General features: G+C 43.6%; 1 protein-coding gene across 3 annotated transcripts in view; it reads left to right on the top strand.

Moving 5' to 3' along the window:
* Nucleotides 1–4,555: 4,555 nt before the first annotated feature.
* trak1a (trafficking protein, kinesin binding 1a) overlaps nt 4,556–24,415 on the top strand; it is a 52,510-nt gene continuing 32,650 nt past the window's right edge. Inside the window, exon 1 of one of the 3 annotated variants that reach the window (XM_057339565.1) lies at nt 4,556–4,760. Coding sequence is in view for 2 of the 3 variants with exons in the window: in XM_057339566.1 (XP_057195549.1) it covers nt 14,107–14,110 (4 nt within the window). In the remaining variant the exon portion in view is untranslated. Of the gene's footprint in view, nt 4,761–13,915; nt 14,111–24,415 lie in introns of those variants that run through there. The other 2 variants (XM_057339566.1, XM_057339561.1) reach the window with 2 other exon arrangements.

The raw sequence follows: 24,415 nt of genomic DNA, 5'->3' as shown, positions 1-24,415 counted from the left end.
TTCACCATGAAACAGGAAGCTATAGTAACTCAGGCACACAATGTCTGACCGGCCTCACACTTCACATGTTTGATAATAGTCTTGGCCTGAACACATATCCATGTCAGTGTTCACTTATAGCAATAGCGCCACCAGCTGGCAAAAGGGAATGTGGCACATTTAAATAAATAACAAATCCTACTATAATTCGCCTGCATTAATTTTATCGCCTGCCATTCACTGTTTTCCTTATGCAATCGGGTTGTGGTGGCACTTTCCGCGAGGGCCCGATCATCCCTGCTCGCAGCTTTAATTAGCATTAAAATGTCTTAAATCCGCGTTTCCAAGGTCTTAAAAATGCAGTCGAACCGACACTGTAAAGAAGATTTTATTTTCGTTTTAAAATCATGTACGTCTATTTGTCACGCAGAACAAAATAGGCGGAACCAACGAACAAATAACACGTTCGCGGGGAGTTAGTTAGGTGAGTGGACTGGACATTACCACATGGTAGTGGTGGGCGATACTGTAAAATTTAGTATCGATCCGATACCAAGTAAATGCAGGGCCAGTATTGCCGATTTCGATACCGATACCAATACTTTTTACTTTTAAAAAGCATTCACTTGAACTTACATTTACTTTCCTGTAGATGAAATGTCATGACTTATCAGATGAATGCATCATTAATATGCTAAATCTGAATACATTTTCATGACCACTAAAATATTTTGTGATTTGTGCTCTTAATGTGCCTGTAGGCTAATTAATTTTAAACCAAATAATTATTTATTTAGGTATTTTTCTGTAATCGATTTGCAAACATGAACTTTGCACCAATTATTACTGGAAAATAGTAACAATAACAGATTAAAGAACAGAAACATATTAAAAAACAATTTCTCGTTACGTGCCAGTAATCCTTTCTAGCTTTCATAACGAAAGAACAAAGAGTGCCGACAACAATTATTACGTCAAGAAAAGTTTGTAACAGCTGTTCCAAATTATTATGCAAATGATATCTTTCTCTGGTTTTCCTAATTTGTCGATGCAAATGACAGTCAGTATAATTTTCAAGTAATCAACAGTTAGGGTACATTTGGAATTTTATTGAACAAACCTCCCACTGACAACAGTATTTATTTAAAAAATGAAAAACTCAAAATGCACTGTTCCAAATTATTATGCACAACAGAGTTTGAAAACATTTCATAGGTTGTAAAAAACTGAAAATGGTCATTTGTTGAATTTGCAGCATTAGGAGGTCATATTTACTGAAATCAAAAGCTATTTCAATCAAAAACATCCTAACAGGGCAAGTTACATGTTAACATAGGACCCCTTCTTTGATATCACCTTCACAATTCTTGCATCCATTGAACTTGTGAGTTTTTGGATAGTTTCTGATTGAATTTCTTTGCAGGATGTCAGAATAGCCTCCCAGAGCTGCTGTTTTGATGCTAACTGCCTCCCACCATCATAGATCTTTCGCTTGAGGATGCTCCAAAGGTTCTCAATAGGGTTGAGGTCAGGGGAGGATGGTGGCCACACCATGAGTTTCTCTCCTTTTATGCCCATAGCAGCCAATGACACAGAGGTATTCTTTGCAGCATGAGATGGTGCATTGTCATGCATGAAGATGATTTTGCTACGGAAGGCATGGTTCTTCTTTTTGTACCATGGAAGAAAGTGCTCAGTCAGAAACTCTACATACCTTGCAGAGTTCATTTTCACACCTTCAGGGACCCTAAAGGGGCCCACCAGCTGTCTCCCCATGATTCCAGCCCAAAACATGACTCCGCCACCTCCTTGCTGACGTCGCAGCGTTGTTGGGACATGGTGGCCATCCACCAACCATCCACTACTCCATCCATCTGGACCATCCAGGGTTGCACGGCACTCATCAGTAAACAAGACTGTTTGAAAATTAGTCTTCATGTATGTGTGGGCCCACTGCAACCGTTTCTGCTTGTGAGCATTGGTTAGGGGTGGCCGAATAGTAGGTTTATGCACAACTGCAAGCATCTGGAGGATCCTACACCTTGAGGTTTTCGGGACTCCCGAGGCACCAGCAGCTTCAAATACCTGTTTGCTGCTTTGCAATGGCATTTTTGCAGCTGCTCTCTTAATCCGATGAATTTGTCTGGAAGAAACCTTCCTCATTCTGCCTTTATCTGCACGAACCCTTCTGTGCTCTGAATCAGCCACAAATCTCTTCACAGTACGATGATCTCGCTTAAGTTTTCGTGAAATATCTAATGTTTTCATACCTTGTCCAAGACATTGCACTATTTGACGCTTTTCGGCAGCAGACAGATCCTTTTTCTTTCCCATATTGCTTGAAACCTGTGGCCTGCTTAATAATGTGGAATGTCCTTCTTAAGTAGTTTTCCTTTAATTGGGCTCACCTGGCAAACTACTTATCACAGGTGTCTGAGATTGATTTCAGTGATCCAAAGAGCACTGAGACACAATACCATCCATAAGTTTAATTGAACAATATAAAATTAAATGTTTACGACACTTAAATCCAATTTGCATAATAATTTGGAACGCAGTGTAGACAAATAATAGAACAAATTAACATGTTTCCCTTTCACTACACTTTTTTAAGTGAATTTATAAACAAAGTGCACACTATTATTTAAGCACTTTGTTTACTTTGTGTCTCAAACAATAAAGTACTTTCAATCTTTGGCTTTTTACCCCCAAAGGCCCACTGCCATACATCGCAGTTCGCAGTGTTTTTATTCACCGAGGTGAAAAAGCTCCACACGATGCTCCTCTTCTTTTCGCTGGCTGCGTCTGCACGTTTGCGCTTGGCGCTGCTGAGTCACGTGATAGCGGACTACAAAACACAGCAGGGCAGGGAGGAGCAACGTGTGCAAAACTAGGTGTATGGGAAATAGTTTTTCTACATTATACAATTATTAGCTACATTAGTAAATAAATAAAATCAGTAGTAAAAACTAAAAACACTTTAGGGATACTTCAGGATCGATCCGCCCACCACTACCACATGGAGAAAAGTTGGAGCTTTAGCCATGGGGAAGTGCAAATTTGTTGCTATGAAATTGGTCTTAAATTTCATTCTGCACAGTATTAGAAAGGTCTTAAAAAGTCTTAAATCTAACTCTCAGAAACCTGCAGATACCCTTGCTAACACTAACATAGGAGAAGAAAATTTCATACATAATCATATCAATTGTTTAGTTGGACCAGAATTAACAACCCACTCTTGAATTACAAACTGAATTCACATTTGCAATACTTTGCGTTAGGAAGCAAAGTCTGTTTTGTAATAAACCCCCGAGAAAGATACTTCAATATATGAAGGGTTGCCCTTTGTGCTTCTGTCAGATGGTAAGTGTGACCGCATTCCCCCGTCATGGTCACCATCCTCATGACTACATATTACATATGAGCTCATACAGTAACTGGCACTGGCAGTAATATGAAAAGAACTGAGAATGGATGCCAGTGCTTTCTGAATGGAAAACTGTGCACCACCAAGAATAAGATCTATGAGTCACACATTAATTCTGCAGGGTTTAGGAGAAATAAATATTTTTAAAAAATGAGTCTGTAACGAAGTATTCTGTGTTTCTTTTTGGCAAAGTCTGTGAAACTGTTTAATAAATTTGCTGGAAATTTGTTTAGTCATTTAATAAAATATCCACGAACTGCACAGTAGATGCTTTGAGATGCATCTAGTTTGTTTTTTTAGCTTGTGTGTGTGTGTCATCCCTGAAGTGTCTCTCTGACCACCTTTGTAGGCCACTTAAAGAGATTAAAAGTGTCTAATGCTTTATTTTGCATTTAATGTGTTTACTATTTCTATTTACTAGTTGATTAATAAATGCTAGCAGTTTTTCTTCACTCAGTCTCAAGTCAGCAACACTTACAGAGTAAAAGAATTCGCTGTCAATCTAATGGCTTTGTCTGGCACCCCGAGAGTTTTGTGTTAACTGCTGATCCCAGTACAGCTGTAAATCACAGGGCTGGAAGAGTGAATGAAAGTGAGGGCTGGTTTCGATTTTCTAAGCTAAATGAATTGTTGTATTGATTCAGGAGCTTTTATGTGAATCTTAGTGGTTTATTGTGCATCAGATGTGGTATGTGTTTAACAATTACTAAGATGTTTTATAAATGGGGTTCGTACTGTTTAACACACATCATTAGATCTTACAGATGAATACCTAATGACACAATGCAAAATACAGACACAGCCTCTGTTGTCTGGTATTATTTTAATGACATTGACAGGCCTTCTTTCATAATGTGTATTTACTTCACAAGTGAATAAAACTGTATCTCCACCTAATGACTCGAGGGCTTCACCAGGGCCTAAACATGTTTTGTGTTTACATTATTCATTATTCCTGCCATATTCATGCCTTCTTCATTTAAACCATCAGGCCCTTTCTCACCTTCCTGTCTTTCTCTCCAGGTCCCTCCTATCAGAAATGCCTCTGATTCACTGACAGACTATTAACCCACACCTGCCAGAAGGCACCGTTGGACTGTTCTCTCTGGGCGCTGCCCTATGGCTCCTGGGGTTGACCTGTGAAAAGCAGTCAAGCTGGACACCGCCGCATCGCCCCCCACTGCCACAGTCTCAGTCCCGCCAACCCCGCTCTCCCCTAGTGACCCTCATCTTTACCGCCAGCACCTGCGGACTCCGCCCTCCACTGCTTCAGACCCCCAGGAGGAGCATGATGTGAGCAAGGTCATCGCCTGCGTTGCGTCCAAGATTTACAGAGATGCAGGAACCATCACAGGTAAGAGGCAGAAAGGTTATGGAGTGGACTCTTGCATTTGGGTTGCCATGGTTACGATATCAGTGCTATGTCAAACAGAGGGATTTTAACATAGCAGTTGTTCTGATTGGTTGTTTTAGTTTCAGATTTGTTACTGACAATATTATATTTGTTTCCATAATCAACAGACATTTGTTTAAATAAACTGAGGCATTACCAAAAAGAATATATGTATTTATTTGTTTAATGTTATTTAATTTAATTTTTTATCAAAGAATAGGGTAGGCTCCAGCCTTCCTCTGACCCTGCAGAGGATGGACGGATGGAGCGATAGTGTTGGACCATATACTCACATATCGAGCATATTTTGTTTACACAGTGTTTCTAATGAACGTTGATGCATAGCAAACCTAAAAGAGAACGAGTGGCTGTATAAACCATTCTGATATAAATTGCTGCATTGAATCGAATCACAATTTACATAAGAAGGGTTGGACAAACAGTTCACACAGAATTTAGTTGTGCTTGCTTGTGGTTTGTGTACATCACTCTGCATAAAAACATAACCGGACTCTTTGAATAAAAGTTAAAAAATGACAGAGAAACTCCCTTATAACATCTGTGTATTACTCAGCACGAGTAATGCATTGAGAGCTACAGTACAAACACACACACACACACACATGCATGCGGGGCCACCTGGGCTCCATCATTTCTAAAACTAGGCAACATCTATAGTGAGTTTGTCTTCTGCATTTCGCCAGCCATGAGCAAACACTGATGTCAGACCTGTGCCATTCTTAACCTTGTATTTCTTTAAAGTCTTGATTTTTTTATCTGTGATCTTAATGGTAATTTTACTCTGGCCAATTTAACTCATCCCAGGACAGCTGTTCATATGTTTTGCCCCTTTCTTATGTTTGGAAAAAACTTAGCACACAGCAATGGTACAAACCCTTTTCCCAACTGGTCACAAGTTGAGGAAAGTGCTGACCCACAAACTCACAGTTAGAAGTTTTCCACCCAGAGTGTTTAAAATAGCTGTGATGTGAGTCTGTTACAGTGGAATTGTGTATCTTTGTTCCAGTGTTGTTGAGGTGTTTAGAGTACACTGATTATTAACTGATCACTCTGTCTCTCTCTTACCCAGAATGCACTGCAACTGTTCTGTGATGCTCTTTTGGTTCAGGGTTTATTTTTGGCCCTTTTAATGTGACGCTGAGTTAACTTCAATTGCATGTTTGGTTCAGCACTTCTTTCCCTTGTGCAAAAAACACAAGTGCTGGGTTTCACAGACAAGGTTTAAGGCTAGTCAGATAGGTAAGCACCATTGTTTAGTCTTAAGATGCACCACCAGTAATGCTTTTTTTTCTAATGCATTTTTATAAAAGCAACTTAAATATCCTAATTTAACTAAGGCATTGTCCTGGCTTAAGCTAAGCCTTGTCTGTCAAACCGGGACAAGGAGTCTTATTGGATGAAACCATTTTACCTATATTTATAAGGTATATGGCTGTCGATGGATTCATTTTAATTAATATAATTTTGTCATTACAGTTAAGTCATTTTATCATTACAGTTATTATTAATGTTTATATTTTGTTAAATCATTGGTCTAATGTAATTGGACTGAAGCAAACCTTGACTACAACGTTTAAGCCTTTGACATGCATAGGAGATGTGCTTTCAGACTCTTGTGCAATGTTCATTGTAGGGATTGGCTGTTTTGCAGTCTATAGAGTACATATACAGACATGCTATTACATCATATAAAAGCATCTGAATCCATTTGTTGTGGTTTTGAGATTCCAAAAAAGTGTGTGTGTGTGCGTGCGTGCGTGCGTGCGTGCGTGCGTGCGTGCGTGCGTGCGTGTTACACATAGCCAGTAAGGGTAACAGCGCATTTGAATAAGGCTTGCACATCCAACTGCTTTTAATGCATTCATTGATGCATTATAAGACAAATTCTTTACACTAAATGAACATTATTGGCAAGTGTAACTGAATTTTTGGCACCGGCTTCAGGCTTTTTGTAGTTTTTCTTGTTGCTCCCAGGAGACACTTTTTGTTAGCTGTTGACAAAGAGCCTCTGATGGATTTTCTCTGCTTGTCTGTAGAGGCCTGTACACTAAAAGTGGAGCTATCATGCTATGTCATGCATTCTGACTTCTTTACACTGTTAAACGTGCTGGCTTAACTTGGTCAACTGGTTAAATGAGTTGTACGTATGACGTAGTATTTCTGTACTGTACTTGATACACTCCCCCAGCACTCCAACTTGTTTTGGAAAGTTTTTTCTAATTCTCGATCCCTGTGTCGTCACAGTAAGTCAAACTAAGTCATGCATCTGTGTTTTGTTGGCAATCGCGTGTACGTGCATAATGTACAAAACACGAAGAGATTCATGTGATGATGTGATGCTTGCTCGTGCTGTAGTTCCATCCGACTCTCCCCACTAGTCCCACCTCTGGCAGCTCGTGTTTTTCCGGAAATAATCGTACAGCTGTATCTCTCTTTTATAAATTTGATCAAATTAAATACTCTTCGAAGATACGACGTATGCAATACTACTGTATAGGCACTCGAGATTAATATGAGATTGGCAGAAACTGCGTGTTACCTAAAAACTATAAATGTTTTATTAAAGAGCAGGTTTAGATTCTAGTAGAGTTCAGATTTCTTTCTTTTAGAGTGTAGTCTTCTGCTGGACATACAGTATGTGAATACACATTGTAGATTAACAAACAACTCCAGTGATCTAAATGTGTTGATAGATACAACCTGCAAAAATTTTTTAGTGACTTAAGATAACTTTGTGTTACGCATTAGTATTTTTTACACTGTGTGACTTTGGTTGGTTGATTTTTATCTCTGCTAAATGCTTCAGTGGTAATCTCTGTCTATAACGTAATCTGTTCAAGGCCCTTCGTGAGATTTCCTCTTCTGTTATCACACATACACACTGGCTAAATTTGCATAGTGAAAATACTGGGCTGCCATTTCTCCCTTCACCTGTCAAGTAACACTGAGACACTTCCTACGCATCTCTATACAAGAATATACCATTTAACAACAATATACCACAGTAACTGTTGTTACTAGGGGTGTCACGGTTCAATTTTTTTTTTAATGAATGGTTTCACTGGTGTTTGTAAGATGCCTTTCATTAATATGTATGAACGAATTTCACTATTGCAGATCGATGTGTTTGTTTCAGTAGTGGTTGTAAGAGGTATTTCAGTAATACATATAAATGAATTTCACTAGTGTTAGTAAGAGTCATTTCAGTAATACGTATGAATGAATTTCACTAAGTTCGATCGATGGTTTTATTTCACTAGTGTTTGTAAGAGTCATTTCAATAATTAAGGCCTACACGGCCCCTCATAGATTTCCTTGACTTTTAACAGACAGCAGGAATAGGCTGCTGTCGCTTTAAGAGGGATGAAACCGATCCAGTACACTGATACTGTACACATGCGTTGTTTTTCATCTGTTTCATCCGTTCACTTAAGACATAACCTACTATGTTTGATACTCGACAAGAGGGGCATGTTGACCTACTTCGTGTGTGAATTTGTCCGTTTAAGCGCTTCAAAGACAGCTCAATATTTGCGCCTTGTCTGAGACTTTCCTTGTGCGCGCTTCGGATCTTCTCATCATCTTGCACTTAAATGTTTAAATTGGCAAGGCTTGAATGAGTGAAGTTTAAACGGCAACATGTGCTGTTCAGGTCTCACCTGCACTCGCGCGCTCACAACACCCGGGTGATGAAAGCATAAATGACTGGTCAAACAGCATACGTCAATCCTATTGAAATTTGTCCACGATATTTGATTTGTTGTATAGGTAGGCCTATTAAATGTGTATCCATTGACAAACATACATTAGCTGAACTTTGTCAGTCTGTTTTACGCATTATAAATTTTAACGAACCATATTATATGTTAAATGCGTCGTCATATTTAAGATGAGCCGAGGTCTAACGCGCCGAACCGTTGGTGGAGAACTGTGCTGTTCAATTTTTACCGAGAACCGTTACACCCCTAGTTGTTACTACGTAAAGCATATCTAGTTGTTTATATTTTCTAGAGCTGTTCACAAATTAATCGCGATTAATCGCATCCAGAATAAAAGTTTGTATTTACATTATAAATACACAGACATATATTAACACATACACGTATGCATACTTGTATTTATTTAGAAAATATTTGCATGTACTGTATATGTTTATATTTATACATAATTTAAATTTTATATAAACATTTATTTATTTTTATATTTTTCTTAAGTATATACATGTTTGTATGTATTTATAAATACAAAATTACAGTACACAGACATATATTATGTAAACACAAATTTCGAGAATGTGAAAAAACGTGAGTCCTGTCTGTTGGCACAAATCTTGCCAACCACAATTCTCACAAAGATCTTGTGGCTGGTTGCCAGGGTGAGTTTGTTTGTGGTTGTTGTGATGTTCCAAGTGGTTGCTAGGGCATTGCTAGGTGGTTCTAGCATGTCTAAAAACAATTTAAATGTCAGTATTACATATTTCTGCCAGCCGCTGTTCTGTCAGTTTGGCTAGTGATACATTATTAATGATCCTCCTCCAAGGGCTGTTTGGTAGTTGCTGTGGTCCGGGTTTCGGTATCCAGCTCTTCTTCCCCTAAAAGGACACACCAGATAGTGAATGCGTGAGAGATCATCACCCCAACCCCCGCAACACGTTTTGCTTTCAAATGCGATAAGTTATGTCAATAAGAGTGTTTTGTGAAGCCACAGTGTGTTCATTAGCATATGAAAAGCTTTAGGTCATGTGACCTACTTTTTTTTAACTCACTGGCTGTAATACCATGGCATACTGCCATCTAGTGGAAGTCCAGGGTAAATGACGATGCCCGTTATGACCCACTTTTAAATGCAGCACTTCACAAACAGCCGTCAACACTTTTTCCCATGTGTGCTTATTTTAAATAAGCCTCACAAATACAACTAATGTATGTTACTAAAGTATACACTAAAGTATACATTCATTCTGTGAACTACTAACAATATTTTTTTTTACCAAATTTCAAATAAAAATATTGTTTCTATTTGCATGTATTTGCAGAAAATGAAAACTAGAGAAACAGGTGAAAATAACAGAAAATATGCTCTGTATTTTTTCAGACCTCAAATACTATGAAGAAAACAATTTCATATTCACGTTTAAGCAACACAACAGTAATATTTGTACATGTATTTAGGAAAAGCTTAAAATTCTTTTTTTATGTGATAACTGTTATCACAGTTTTCATGTCTTGTCATGCTGCCAGTCTTTCACATTGCTGTTGGATGACTTTGTCACTCCTGACGTTTGGTTTTGTTGAAATTCAACAGACACTGGACTGGACTGGAATGACCGCAATACATCTAGAAATGCTGGTCTGAAATGAAAATTTGTAATGGTCTCTTAATTTTTTCTGTGGCTATATTTGAGCCATACAGAGTCACTAAATAGTTCAGATTTAGAAATTAATCCACTGTGTTAAAAATCACACATCAACGACATGCAATGTGTTTTATGACGTACAGTAGGCCTATATAGTTAGATTTGGTGTAGAGAGATGGCAGACAGATTGTGACTCATACTGTAGGAAAGAAAATATCAGATTCCCCAAAACAGAGGAAGTGTTTGACTGTCATCATCACCTTGGTAATGTTACACTGTTTTATAGTTTGAGTCCTTTGTGTGACAGTCATAACACCCTGACTAATATAACTCAGTTTAACATCAACTTAACAAGTAACTGCTGTACAGTTACAGTGTCATACAGTAAAGTTTGTTTGATCTGTGTACTGTTACACTGGGTTCACACCAAATGCATACAAAGTTACATACAAAGTCAATGCAAAGACGCTTATAGATGCAAACTCGCGTCAATCTCGTCTTCCGCGAAGGTTGAAAATATTTGTCAGATTGCGTCACTCAAGCGAAAATAACGAACTTTTCCCGCAAATAAAAGTCTTTCCACATACAGTCCGAAATTTTCGTATGCATTTTTTCGTATTTGGTGCTCGTTTGTACGGTGTCTCTGAATTGTCAAAACGCCTCTCAAAATGCTTGCTACGGATGCGAAAAATGCAGAAAATCGAGCCCAGTCCGAATTTTTTCATGACGGACGAAAATATCGGAGGCAGAGTGTAAATGTGATTGACACAACATGAGGTCGTTTTTTTTTTTTTAATGCGGAAATTTCGGACGCAAATTTCGGACTCAATGTGCAATGACCTTGATAATGAGCGGGGAACACGATTGTTTGCGTTTGGTGTGAACCCAGCATTAGTCTCTCATCATTTTCTCACACTCATGTCATTCCAAACCTTTCATCTGCAGAGCACAAAAGAAGATATTTTAAAGATCTTTGGTAACCAAACAACACTGACCCGCTATTGACTTTCATTGTATGGACACAAAACCACAGAGACATTTCTCAAAATATCTTCTTTTGTGTTTCACAGAATAAAGAGTCATATACAGGTTTTGAACATCATTACGGTGATTAAATGAGGACAGAATTGGCATTCTTCGGTGAACTATCCCCTATCTGAACACTGCAGTTATGCTGCATGTTTGCTTATACATGTGTCCTCTGTTACCGCTGATTCATAACAACCAGTGTCTAGTATCTGTTTTTTTTAAACTTAACTGGTTTTTAAGCAGCAGGTGGAGATCCACCTCTTTCAACAATAGACTTAATATCTTTAATTGACAAAAACCTGTTTTACACTTGTTTTGTACTTGTTTGTGCATGTGTGCTGGTTTATACTGTCTGTGTGTATGTAACAAGGTGATAAGATATTGAGTTAATTACTTAGTTAGTCATTTTTATTCGACTACCTGCTGAATTGCAACAGGTTTGAATCTGTTGATCATGTCAGTCTCACATGTGAAGCTAAAATGATTTAAGGTCATCCAGAATGTAACCTAGTGTTGCTTTAAATGTAAATAAAATGATCCGGTATAAAGTCAGCTTGGTGTGTGTGTTTAAGAGAGAGATACAGTGTTGTTGGAGTTTAAGTCTATACATTTAATACAAAGTCCCTGTGATAGAACCAGGATAGAAACAAACTGTGTGTGTTGGGTAGTTGACAAATTACATGTCTCCTATGGTGTGACATAGCAAATTTAGAAAATAATAAATCTCTGCTTATGCTGTTTTATATTATAAATATTAAAATTATAAAATAATATGTTATTAACTGTTTATTTTCTTATTTTTTTGCTGTCACACCATAGGACACATATTTGGTCTATTTGTCAACTACCCGTGTGTGTGTGTATGTGTCATGGTTCTGCCTCTTCTTGTCATGTCTTTCTTGGTCTTGTGGCAGAACCATGGCAGATCCTCTTGTTTTGTGTGGAGAGAAACATATTATTGTCAATCACGACATAATGTGCGTTCTCACCAGTATCGTCTATGGCCCCACCCCTCTTGTTTCCTCGTTTAGCTTTCCATTAGTATTTCATTCCCCACACCTGTCCCTTGTTAATTACCCTTTGTTAGATTCCCCTATATAATGCCCTTGTGTTTTCTGTCTTGTGCCAGTTCGTTGTGTTCGATGCCTTGTATAAGACGTTGCGTCTTTTCATGTCCTGGAAATCCTTGATCTCAGTAAGTTTAGTCAGTGTTACTCCTTGTCAAGTGTTGTCTTAGTTTAGTTTAGTTTATTTAGTTTAGTGTTCCTGTTTAGTCCGATTATTTTATTCCCGTTTTTTGTTGTTTTAACCCCTTGGGTTTTTGTTTGTGTTATTTAATAAAGAGTTTTAGTGCGTGCGTGTGTGCGTGCGTGCGTGCGTGTGTTGTTTTCAGCTGACTAGTGTTGTGCCAGGTCTGTCGCTGAAAGTTTCACCCTGTTCTGAACTCTTCAGCTCATGTCAAACTAAAGTAGCAGCCAGTGACATTAAACCACCTTGACCTTCTCTGTTTGACTTGTGCCTAGAGAGAGAGACAGAGAGAAGTTGTGGCAACATGTTGCTTGCAACTAGGGCTGTGTATTGGCAAGTGCCTCCCAATACGATACATATCACGATAGATTGGGTCACGATACAATATATTGCTATGTATTTAGATACGATACACATTTGCGATATATTGCAATACTTTAAATAGAAAATGTCAAAAGTAGAGCTAGAAATACAACATTCTGTGTACCAGCGGGGGTTTTCTGTAAGGATAAGTGTAAAAACATCCCTTACCTCTGCAGAGTGGCCATGGTGTGCGATGCATGGACCTTTAGATCAGAGGTTTGGGTTCTCAAACTGTGGATTGCGCCCCTCAAGTGGGTATCACAGGGGAATAAGGTGGCTTACGCAAGTGACTTGGCTGTTGTGGTGCATTACAGTTAAAACATTGAACATGGGCAGTATAAAACCCCTGGTTCATCCGCTGGTGTCACATCCGTGAAAGCACAATAAATGTCATTGTTACTTTTTTTAATAAACTTTTTGTCTAATGCACTGCTGTAGCCAAGTGACTTGGGTCATGACTTGTGAAGCCTACAAACGGCATTATTTTATATAACTCATTACTCCATGACTTATTTTGAAAACCAAAGCACACCCACACATCAGCTCTGAGAGCTCCAAGCGTTCTTATATTTTTCGCCATGCTCGCTTACACTTACTTTTGGCCGTATGTATATGACATTATTTAAAAACAATTTCGATAGTAGAGGTATCACTATCCAATTTTTTTTTTGCGATAGTTACATGTATCAATATTTTTGCACAGTCCTACTTGCAACACATCATTTTTCACCCAAAGATCTTTTCTCTTTTGAGATATTTTACATACATACTTAATCACATAAAATGTCTACATTTTTATGTGGCATATAAATGTGTATATTGTTGTGACAGCGGGGCTGCACACAAACACGCTCGGCAGCTGTTAAACTACTAGATTTATCTCCGAGCCCGTTCCCCCGAGGCTGTCTGACTTCCTGCCTAACACACGCCCGTTTGACTCAACAAAACCCCTGATCTCCAGTCCGTTCTTTCCCAAGCAATCTATGTCAGATGTTTTTAACTGAAAAACTAAAACTGATCCAGAGTCAGCCGGACAGGAACAATGATCTCTGAAGCCGGCCGGCCGGCCTGAGAGCGTTTCAGTCTATGTTTAGTGAGAGCCATGTGACCGGTGTCATCAGCATGCCAGACATGGCTGTGCTGTGTCCGCGTTAGCCTCCTCCCTCATCTTTCCACTCTCTCCCTCTCTTTTTCCTGTGATCACTCGTTCCGTCGACTCCGTGTCTGATCCTGAACGAGTGGAAAATGTAAGTTGGGAAGAGCAGAGACACAGGCCGTGGCTACAGCACCATGAGTGAGTACAGACATTCTTCACTTTCACACTGGACTCTTTCACACTCTTGCCGTTTGTTTATGGACGGTGTCCAGCTGTAGGCAGAGATTGTCTGAGCGTGACTTCGGACGCTTCAAGGTTAAGGCCAAGTTAGCTGTTGTTAGGGTTCATTGATCTGGGAAGTTGTCGGCACTTTCGCTGCCTTGTAAAAAAGTTTGTTTGAGAACGTGTTTGTTTGTTTTTGTGTCTTGTTAACTGTTCATTTTCTGAAGTTGTTGGATTGGGAGTCATTGTGTGGTTTGTAACCTTTGTAACACTTTTGGTATTCATTTCAAAGTGAACTTTGTGAGCAGACATACAGTACACTTGTTAGGTTTCACATTTTTGGAGATTTTCCAATTCCAAAGAATGTAAAACAATAAAACATAACAGAAGGAGAATAAACAATTTTTAATTCCTATATTTACTAATAAAACAAGCAAATGTGTGATTTTGAGCATGCGACAAGACGTCACAAGATTCTCTTCGGTTTGATCTTGTACTTATTCTTATATTTCATATTATCCTTTAGTTTTATTGTAAATTTTATTTTTGCGCTGTTTGTAGAATTGGCCAGATTTTCATTCCACAGCAGGTTGTATACTTACATTTACATTACGTCATTTAGCAGACGCTTTTTTCCAAATCGATTTACAAAATCAGGACAATGGAAGCAATCACAACAGCAAAAACAAAATGTACAAGTGGATCAAAAACTGTACACAGTTTGCTAAAAACATGTGATAAATAAAATCTTCAGTCTTTAATCTTGGAACATTTTTAAATCATGTTGGGATCTAATGGATCATTGCATATTTGTGGCATTCTGCATTTTATGATTATTGTTATGTGGATAAATGATTTCTGATATTTATGACTGCTGGCCATATACATGCATTGATGCTTATCGTAAATGTGTCAATCTTTGCTGTTTCTTTGTTTGATCAAACTCTGCCGATTACTTCCATTAAACCCGTCCGTTTCAGCAGCTGTCTATAGTGGATCTGCTGCTGGTGGTGTTTAATGGTTAAGGAGACTGGAAGGACAGTAAGATTTGGTCACTCGTGCTGTAGTTCTGGTCCTGAAATAATCACTGGTCGACCAGCAAACACACACACACACACTTAACAGGTCACACTGTGTCACACGATGTCAACACAATGTGACCAAAGAGCAGGTTTATTTAGGACTGTCATTTGTTGTTTTTAGAGCTTAAATTGCATATGAGTTTGTTACTTCAATGTTGTGATTTATACACTTTAACGCTAAAGTTGAGTATGAAATTGTGTAATATTGAAGCGCTTTTCTCATTTCAGCACCGAGCCTTTACAGGTTCTGACCTGTTCTGTGATTTTGTATTTGTCAGTTAACTCTAAATAAACAGACTTATTGTCTTCAAATACTTCATACGGCTATAAGAAAAACAGCCATTAAATTCGTCTTTAGCAACTTGACAAGCAGTGAAAAAGTCATGTAAGTGTAAACATCTAAACATCTACCTTACATAGGATAAATAAGCCATAAATTAAGAGTTTATTGAGGCAAAATGCATAGTTCCCTTTCTGTCGGTCTCTCGACGTTGTGTCGAACCGACAGAATGGGGTTTGTCTTGAGAACCTATCATCTTCCGAGTATTTAGAAAAGGCCAATGAAAATTGGTGAATGAAATTTGCATGCCGGGCTCCTCACCGGATGTCCGGGTATAAGAGGGAAGCCGGCGTGCTCATTCATTCACCTTTTGTTCTTCAGAGCCTACGCATCTGATGAGCATCTCCAGATCTTCGCTGATCTTCCAGATCTTCGCTGGTCTTCCAGATCTTCGCTGGTATTATGCTGGAATCTACGACGTGGTGCAGCGGACGGTCCCTTCCTGCAGCGACTTTCCCCTAGGCGTCTCGGCAGTTCCAGAAGTGTCTGAGCAATATTTCCTTTTTCCTAAAAGAGCAAATTTCTCCAGCGTGGCATGTCCCGCTGTTCTCTTGGGTGCGACGTGCTCATTGAGGAAGGGGATGGACACGATGTCTGTCTCAGGTGTTTGGGTCTCCAGCACGCTGAGGCAGCCTTCGTGGATACATCTTGCCCGCACTGCGGGAAGATGCCTATCCAGACGTTGCGGTCACGGGTGGCTATATTCTTTATGGGTAAAGCCACCACCTCGTCTGTTACCCGATCCGTGACGGCAGTGACTACGGCCCTGCCGCCCGTTTCGGTTAACACCGGGGGTGATATGGGGATCACCGTGAACATTAGACCGCCAGCCACAGGCTCACGGACCGATCACGCCCCGTCTCGCTCGTCTGACCATTCCTTAAAAGACGGTCCTACCCCGTCTTGTTCCTCCGCCACGTACTCGGAAGTGCGTGACGAAGATGAGATGTCGATCGTAGCATCGGAGGGCGACCTCTTGGCATCCGACCCCGACGATTCCTCGGAGCTCCCTCCCCCGGGGGGACGAGCCCAGGAAGAGGCGGACGTTGAGATGTCAACCATGCTCTTCCGGGCCGCCGCGAGCATTGGGCTGCAGTGCACAGCACCGCCTTTACCCCAGCGCTCGCGGTTGGATACGTGGTACCTGGGGTCTGAGCGCGGCTCCAAGCCGCGCCCAGCGCCGGTCCCGTATTTCCCGGAGGTACATGAGGAGCTGAGTAAGACTTGGAACGCGCCCCTCACGGCTCGTTCCAGTCAGAAAGGCTCAGTCGCCCTTACTTCCCTCGATGGTGGGGCGGCCAGGGGCTATGTCGAGATCCCCCAGGTGGAGCGTGCTGTCGCGGTGCACCTATGCCCGCAGACAGCGGCCACCTGGAGGGCTCGGCCTAGACTCCCATCCAAGGCGTGTAAGTTTTCGGCATCGCTGGTGTCGAAGGCTTACATGGCTGCGGGTCAGGCCGCCTCCTCCCTCCACGCCATGGCCATCCTGCAGGTCCACCAGGCCAAGGCGTTGAAGGAGCTCCACGAGGGTAAGACCGACCCAACGGTTATGCAGGAACTCCGTACCGCCACCGATCTCGCTCTACGGGCGACTAAGGTGACGGCACGGGCCTTGGGTCGGGCGATGTCCACCATGGTGGTCCAAGAGAGGCACCTCTGGCTCAACCTTGCGCAGATGCGGGACGCTGAGAAGGTTCGCTTTCTCGACGCCCCCATCTCGCAGGGAGGGCTGTTTGGTGACACCGTTGAGGATTTCTCTCAGCAGTTCTCAACGGTGAAGAAGCAGACGGAGGCTATCAAGCACATCTTGCCCCGCCGTGACTCGGCCGTCGTCAGGCCTCCGAGATCCCGAGCGGCGTCTGCTTCCCGGCAGCCCCGGACCTCATCGACTCCGGATCCGGCTCCAGTGCCCCCTTCTCAGGCTGCCTCCCGGAGAAGGACGTCGAAGAGGAAACCGCCTCCCCGTCAGCAGCCGTCGCGGAAGCAGAAGCGGCCCTGACGGAGAGACCCCAGGGAGATTGAGAGTACCATCGGGCCCGATTCCAGCCATCACATCGCTGGATCGGAGAGGGACGGTTCCTGCCCCGTCCTTCCATCAGCTGGTCCCCCCCGGGGGGCCAGCGCCCACTTCCTCACGAAAGGAGCTTCCTCTCTCTCTGGGTATTCACAGCCGTTCCCACCCTCTGGTCGACGGTGGACGGCAACTCGACGTTGCGTCATGGCGAAGCGCAATGTCGAGTATAAACACTGGCCTTCAGCACTCTCAGACAGACAGTGCGTCGAGCCAGACAATCGCCAGGCAGGAAAAACAGCAGAGCCGATCTCCTCCCCGGGGGTCCTCCCCCGGCAAGGAATCCGTACTGCTAGCCATCGAACCACCCTCCGGGGGGACGATGAAGCAGATCAAACCTCTAGTCCCCCTGTCACAGTTTCTGGGTGCCTGGTCTCAGCTTCCCAGACTGTCAGGTTGGCTGAGGAAGACGATCCGTCTCGGCTACGCGATTCAGTTTGCGAAACGTCCGCCCAAGTTCCGGGGCGTCCTCTTTACCTCAGTCAGAGGCAGGGATGCCCCCGTGCTTCGGGCGGAGGTCGCCTCCCTTCTGGTGAAGGGAGCGATCGAGCCCGTCCCACTGGCCGAGATGTTCAGCGGGTTCTACAGCCCGTACTTCATTGTCCCCAAGAAAGGCGGGGGGTTGCGCCCTATCTTGGATTTGCGTGTTCTGAACAGGCACCTACACAAGCTGCCTTTCAGGATGGTCACGCAGAAGCGCATCCTGGCGTCAGTCAGGCGTCAGGACTGGTTCATGGCAATCGACCTGAAGGATGCGTACTTTCATGTCTCGATCCTCCCTCGACACCGGCCGTTCCTGCGGTTCGCGTTCGAGGGACAGGCATATCAGTACAGGGTCCTCCCCTTCGGTCTGTCCCTGTCTCCACGTGTCTTTACGAAGGTCGTGGAGGCCGCCCTTCTTCCCCTCAAGGAAGAAGGTGTGCGGGTACTCAACTATCTCGACGACTGGCTCGTCTTGGCTCACTCGCGAGATCTGTTGTGTACACACAGGGACCTGGTGCTCCGGCACCTAGATCGGTTGGGGCTACAGGTCAACTGGGAAAAGAGCAAGCTCTCCCCCGCGCAGAGCATCTCCTTTCTCGGTATGGAACTCGACTCTGTCTCCATGACAGCACGACTGACTACAGAGCGTGCCCGGTCAGTGTTACGCTGCCTGAAGCATTTCAGGCAGCCGGCGGTCTCCCTGAAACAATTTCAGAGGCTCCTGGGGCACATGGCATCCTCGGCGGGGGTGGTCCCCCTCGGGTTGATGCACATGCGACCGCTCCAACACTGGCTACAGAGTCGGGTTCCTTGGAGAGCGTGGCACACCGGCAGCAGGCGTATGGTTATCACGTCCTTCTGCCGGCGCACCCTGACCCCTTGGTCGTCTAGGGCCTTCCTACCGGAGGGGCCCCCCTAGGGCAGGTATCAAGGCACTTCGTGGTAACGACGGATGCCTCCCTTCAGGGCTGGGGTGCTGTGTGCAACGGGCACGCAGTAGCGGGGCGGTGGACGGGCCCCCGCCTGCGTTGGCATATCAACTGCCTAGAGTTGTGGGCTGTGCTACTTGCACTGAAGAGGTTACAACCCTTCGTGCAGGGCAGACACGTGCTGATCCGGTCGGGCAGCACAGCTGCCGTGGCGTATATCAACCACCAGGGTGGCATTTGTTCACGGCAGCTAACACGACTCGCCCGACACCTCCTCCTGTGGAGTCAGCAGGTGATCAGCTCCCTGCGAGCCATACACATCCCGGGCGACCTGAACCAGACAGCAGACCGGCTCTCTCGTCAGTGGTCACCTCGCGGAGAGTGGCGAATCCACCCTCACGCGGTTCAGCTCATATGGGAGCAGTTCGGCCGGGCGCAGGTGGACCTGTTTGCCTCCCCGGACTCCACCCATTGTCCGCTTTGGTACTCCCTGTCCGATGGTCCCCTCGGTACGGATGCCCTTGCGCACAGCTGGCCGTGGGACAAGAGGAAGTACGCCTTCCCCCCAGTGAGCCTCATTGCACAGACCCTGTGCAAGGTCAGGGAAGAGGAGCATCAAGTGCTACTAGTTGCGCCCTATTGGCCCAACCGGACTTGGTTCTCAGAGCTGGTGAGCCTGACAACAACTCCCCCCTGGCCGATTCCCTTGAGGAAGGACCTCCTTTCTCAGGGGAAGGGCAAGTTTTGGCATCCCAGGCCAGACCTCTGGAACCTCCATGTCTTGCCCCTGGACGGGACGAGGAGATCCTGAGCGACCTACCCCCGGCAGTGGTAGAGACCCTCACACAGGCTAGGGCCCCGGCCACTAGGAGACTGTATGCCTTCAAGTGGCGCATCTTCTCGTCTTGGTGCTCTTCTCACAGAGAAGACCCGCAGAGATGCTCGATCAGGTACGTACTGTCCTTTCTCCAGGAGAGACTTGAGAAGAACCTCTCCCCTTCCACACTGAAAGTGTATGTTGCCGCTATAAACGCACATCACGAACCAGTTGCTGGAAAGTCTCTAGGGCAGCACGACCTGGTAACCAGGTTCCTGAGGGGAGCGAGACGGTTGAATCCGCCTCGCCCGCGCCCCGTACCCTCTTGGGACCTCGAAGTGGTCCTGGAGGGCCTCCAGAGGCCCCCCTTCGAGCCCCTAGGAGAGGCCGATCTTTCTCGCCTGTCGATAAAGACGGCCCTCCTGGTAACGCTCGCCTCCTTCAAGAGGGTAGGGGACCTACAAGCATTCTCTGTGTCCTCGGGTTGCCTAGAATTCGGGCCTGGAGACTCTCACGTTATCCAGAGACCACGGCCCGGCTACGTGCCCAAGATTCACACCACTCCCTTCCAGGACCAGGTGGTGAACTTGCAGGCGCTCCCCACCGGGGAGGAAGACCCAACCCCTTCCGTGTTGTGTCCAGTACGCGCACTGCGCCTCTACTTGGACCGCACGCAGGGCTTAAAAAGCTCTGAGCAGCTCTTTGTCTGTTTTGGAGGTCAGCAGAAGGGGAGAGCTGTCTCCAAACAGAGACTGGCGCACTGGATCATGGATGCCATATCCTTGGCATACCGGTCGCAAGATCGCCCCTGCCCCTTAGGAGTTAAGGCACAATCCACTCAGGGTGTCGCCTCCTCGTGGGCACTGGCTCAGGGCGCCTCTCTGGCAGACATCTGCAAAACTGCGGGTTAGGCTACGCCCAATACCTTCGCGAGGTTCTACAACCTCCGCGTTGAACCGGTGTCAGCCCGCGTCCTGCAGGGCAACAGGTAGGACCGGCAGCCGTTGGGCGTACACCTGCGGAAGCCCTTCCCCCTTCGGGGGGAGCAGTGGTGATCCAGCCTCACTTCTTTCCCCTCGGGTAAAGAACAGGCATTCCATCCATCACTAAGCACCCTTCCAGGGGACAGGCTGGGCAGAGCAGCCCTGCCCCCTTAGGCCGGGGAACAGTTGAGTTATCTCCCACATAGCTCTAACCGGACCTAGTGCTCCAGACGTGGTAAAACCCCCTCCGTGGGCTGTTCCGTCTGATGTATTCTCATGAATGGTTCCCACCTTGGCAACCCATGACCTCCCCAGGTGGACTCCCACCTTGCGGTTAACTCCTGTCCGCACTTTCTTCCCATGAGTTCTCCCCTGATGGTGAGACCATGTGGTGTCTCCACTAATTCCTCCCTACGGTAGGTAGTGGCCTCTGCAGCGTTTTTCCCCCAGGGGGAATAATGCTTACCCAGTGGCCCGTACGGTGCCGGGCGGCTTCTCGCCATTTAGAGAATTAGGCCTCCACCCGTGACGGCCGGCGTTAGGGGGCTTCCCAACTTTTGTAGAAAGCTCTGGGTCCCCCTTCCTCTCCACTGGAAGGTCATAATTTCGCGTTAGCGTGTTCGTCTGACTAGCCCAGGCCAGTCAACGTCGCTCCGCAGAGATTGTGACGCGGCTCAGTGCTGTGGCGTTTTCCATAGGAACCCCATTCTGTCGGTTCGACACAACGTCGAGAGACCGACAGAAAGGGAACGTCTTGGTTAGGGCTGTCACGATTATTAAATAATCGTCTCATCGCGATTGTTTGACCTCATCGCGATGATTTCAGATCATCGCAATTATCGCACATCTCTATAGAAGACACTAGGGGGAGCTGTAGTGCATCGGCATATTGCATATTTTAGTGTATATATTATTACTAAAGCATGGTAATACTTGTAAAATGTACCACAACAACACAATCACTTAAAAAAAAAAAAAACATATACAAATTACCTGCAGTACAATTTAATATTATTTAAGCAAATCTCAGTGTGAAAACCAGTCTACCAAAATTTCATTAACGCACAAGTAAAATTTTACTGTAGTCTTGCAAGTGAGAAAAAATTTGAAATCAAATTTTAATGGTGGCTTCAATTCACACCTGATCAATTTACTTAATTTACAAGTGTTTGGTGGTTGTATTATTGACAGTAAAAGCCTAAACCTTAAATAAATGATGACCCAATTTTTTCCGATGTATTTCCAAGAAAAAAACATAGCTTGTATTAGGGCTGTGCAAAAATATCGATACATGTAACTATCGCAATATTTTTTTTTTCAATAGTGTATCGATAGTGATACCTCTACTATCGATAATTTTTTTAATCATGTCATATACATAAGGCGAAAAGTAAGTGGAAGCGACACGCATGGCGAAAAATATAAGAATGCTCGGAGCTCTCAGATTTGATGTGTGGGTGTGCTTTGGTTTTCAAAATAAGTAATGGAGTAAGGAGTTATATAAAATAATGCAGTTTGTAGGCTTCGCAAGTCATGACACAAGTCACTTGGCTACTGCAGTGCATTAGACGAAAAGTAACAATGACATTTATTGTGCTTTCACGGATGTGACACCAGCGCATTTACAGCATGGATGAAACAGAGGTTTTATTCTGCCCATGTTCATTGTTTTAACTGTAATGCACCACAACAGCCAAGTGACTTGCGTGACCCACCTTATTCCCCTGTGCTACCCACTTGAGGGGTGCAATCCACAGTTTGAGAACCCAAACCTCTGAACTAAAGGTCCATGCATCGCACATCATGGCCACTCCGCAGAGGTAAGGGATGTTTTTACACTTATCCTTACAGAAAACCCCCGCTGGTGCACAGCATGTTGTATTTCTAGCTCTACTTTTTACATTTTCTATTTAAAGTATTGCAATATATCGTAAATGTGTATCGTATCGAAATACATAGCAATATATTGTATCGTGACCCATCTATCGTGATATGTATCGTATTGGGAGGCACTTGCCAATACACAGCCCTAGCTTGTATTCAGAACAATATGGTCGTTTCAATCGCTGAATCAAAAATGAATGAGAATTAAATGTCAAAGCTCAAAAACAGACAATTAATCGTCATAATCGCCAAAGCCCTAAAACAGACAATTAATCGCCATAATCGCAATGATTTATTAGACAATTAATCGTCAATCAAATTTCATAATCGTGACAGCCCTAGTCTTGGTTACGGATGTAACCTCGGTTCCCTGATGGAGGGAACGAGACGTTGTGTCCCTCATGCCACAAAACTGGCCGTCCACCCCAGCGGTCGGGGGAGGATGCTTTAGGCTCCTCAGACCAAAGGTGAATGAATGAGCACGCCGGCTTCCCTCTTATACCCGGACAACCGGGGAGGAGCCCGGCATGCAAATTTCATTCGCCAATTTTCATTGGCCTTTTCTAAATACTCAGAAGATGATAGGTTCTCAAGACAAACCCCATTCTGTCGGTTCGACACAACGTCTCGTTCCCTCCATCAGGGAACCGAGGTTACATCCGTAACCAAGACGTTAATAGTGAATATGTGTTCCCCATGCTAAAGTTTTGTTATCTTTTAATATGGGTGTTGCTTTGTAGTTTGTAGATTCAAAAAAAAAAGAGAATCAAAGCCTTCTCTCTGTTTGTCTCTGTCTGTTCAGTGGTTTACGTGGTAGTGTTACAGCTGTAATGAGGTTGCATTGTTTCTGTTTGCTATACAGTAATGTATCCCCAGGGCCATTTCAAAGGTTAAACCCCATGTGCTTAGGTTAACACAAGCATGCCAGCGGCCTCTCTCATCACACATGCTGGATGACCCTCTGATATGCCACAGAACATCTCAGTCCTACATTTCAGTGCTAGATTTACAAAAGCTGTTTGGTTGTCTTAATAGAGAAAAGAGTTGTAGTTGCTTGTGGTTTGGAGTAATGGATGTTTAAGCACAAGGGATGTCTTAATCTTAATCTAAACAATCTTAATCGTAATGGGAGTTATATTCTGGTGAGCCAGTGACATAGTGACATTTTCTTTTTGTTCATGTGAGATATAAAATGATTATAGCTTGAAATAAGGCACAATTTCAGTGCTGTTGTGGAAACGTTGTATCTGTTTTTTAGCCTGTGTTATACAAGGATACACAGAGTTAGTTCTGTAGTTTATCATCAGACCACTAGAGGGCAGTCTAGATTTACTTCAACTGCGTGTGAGTCGTTGACACATACTGTACGGACGTTATCAATAAGAATTATAGTAAACGTATATTGGGTAAAATGTAAATTTGGGGTTTCTTTTAAGGTGTTTTTTCTGTATAATTTCCATTTGATCTCAATAGTCCTACTGAGTGACAAATTCATTTTGGACAGTACAAATCAGGGCTGTCAAAATATCCGATTTTTGTGGCCAAATGTAGATTGTTCACTGTGATGATACTATCAAGATTAGGGCTGTGCAATTAATCGAAAATAATTGTAATCGTCAATTTTGGCCTTCAACAATTACAAAAACATAATAATCGGCGTAAAACGATTATTGTGCTGCATTCCATTTGGCA

Source organism: Triplophysa rosa, linkage group LG8, assembly GCF_024868665.1.
Source record: "Triplophysa rosa linkage group LG8, Trosa_1v2, whole genome shotgun sequence".
NCBI classification, from domain to species: Eukaryota; Metazoa; Chordata; class Actinopteri; order Cypriniformes; family Nemacheilidae; genus Triplophysa; species Triplophysa rosa.
The sequence above is the reverse complement of the archived record's forward strand: the minus strand, read 5'-3'. Positions and strand labels throughout refer to the sequence as shown.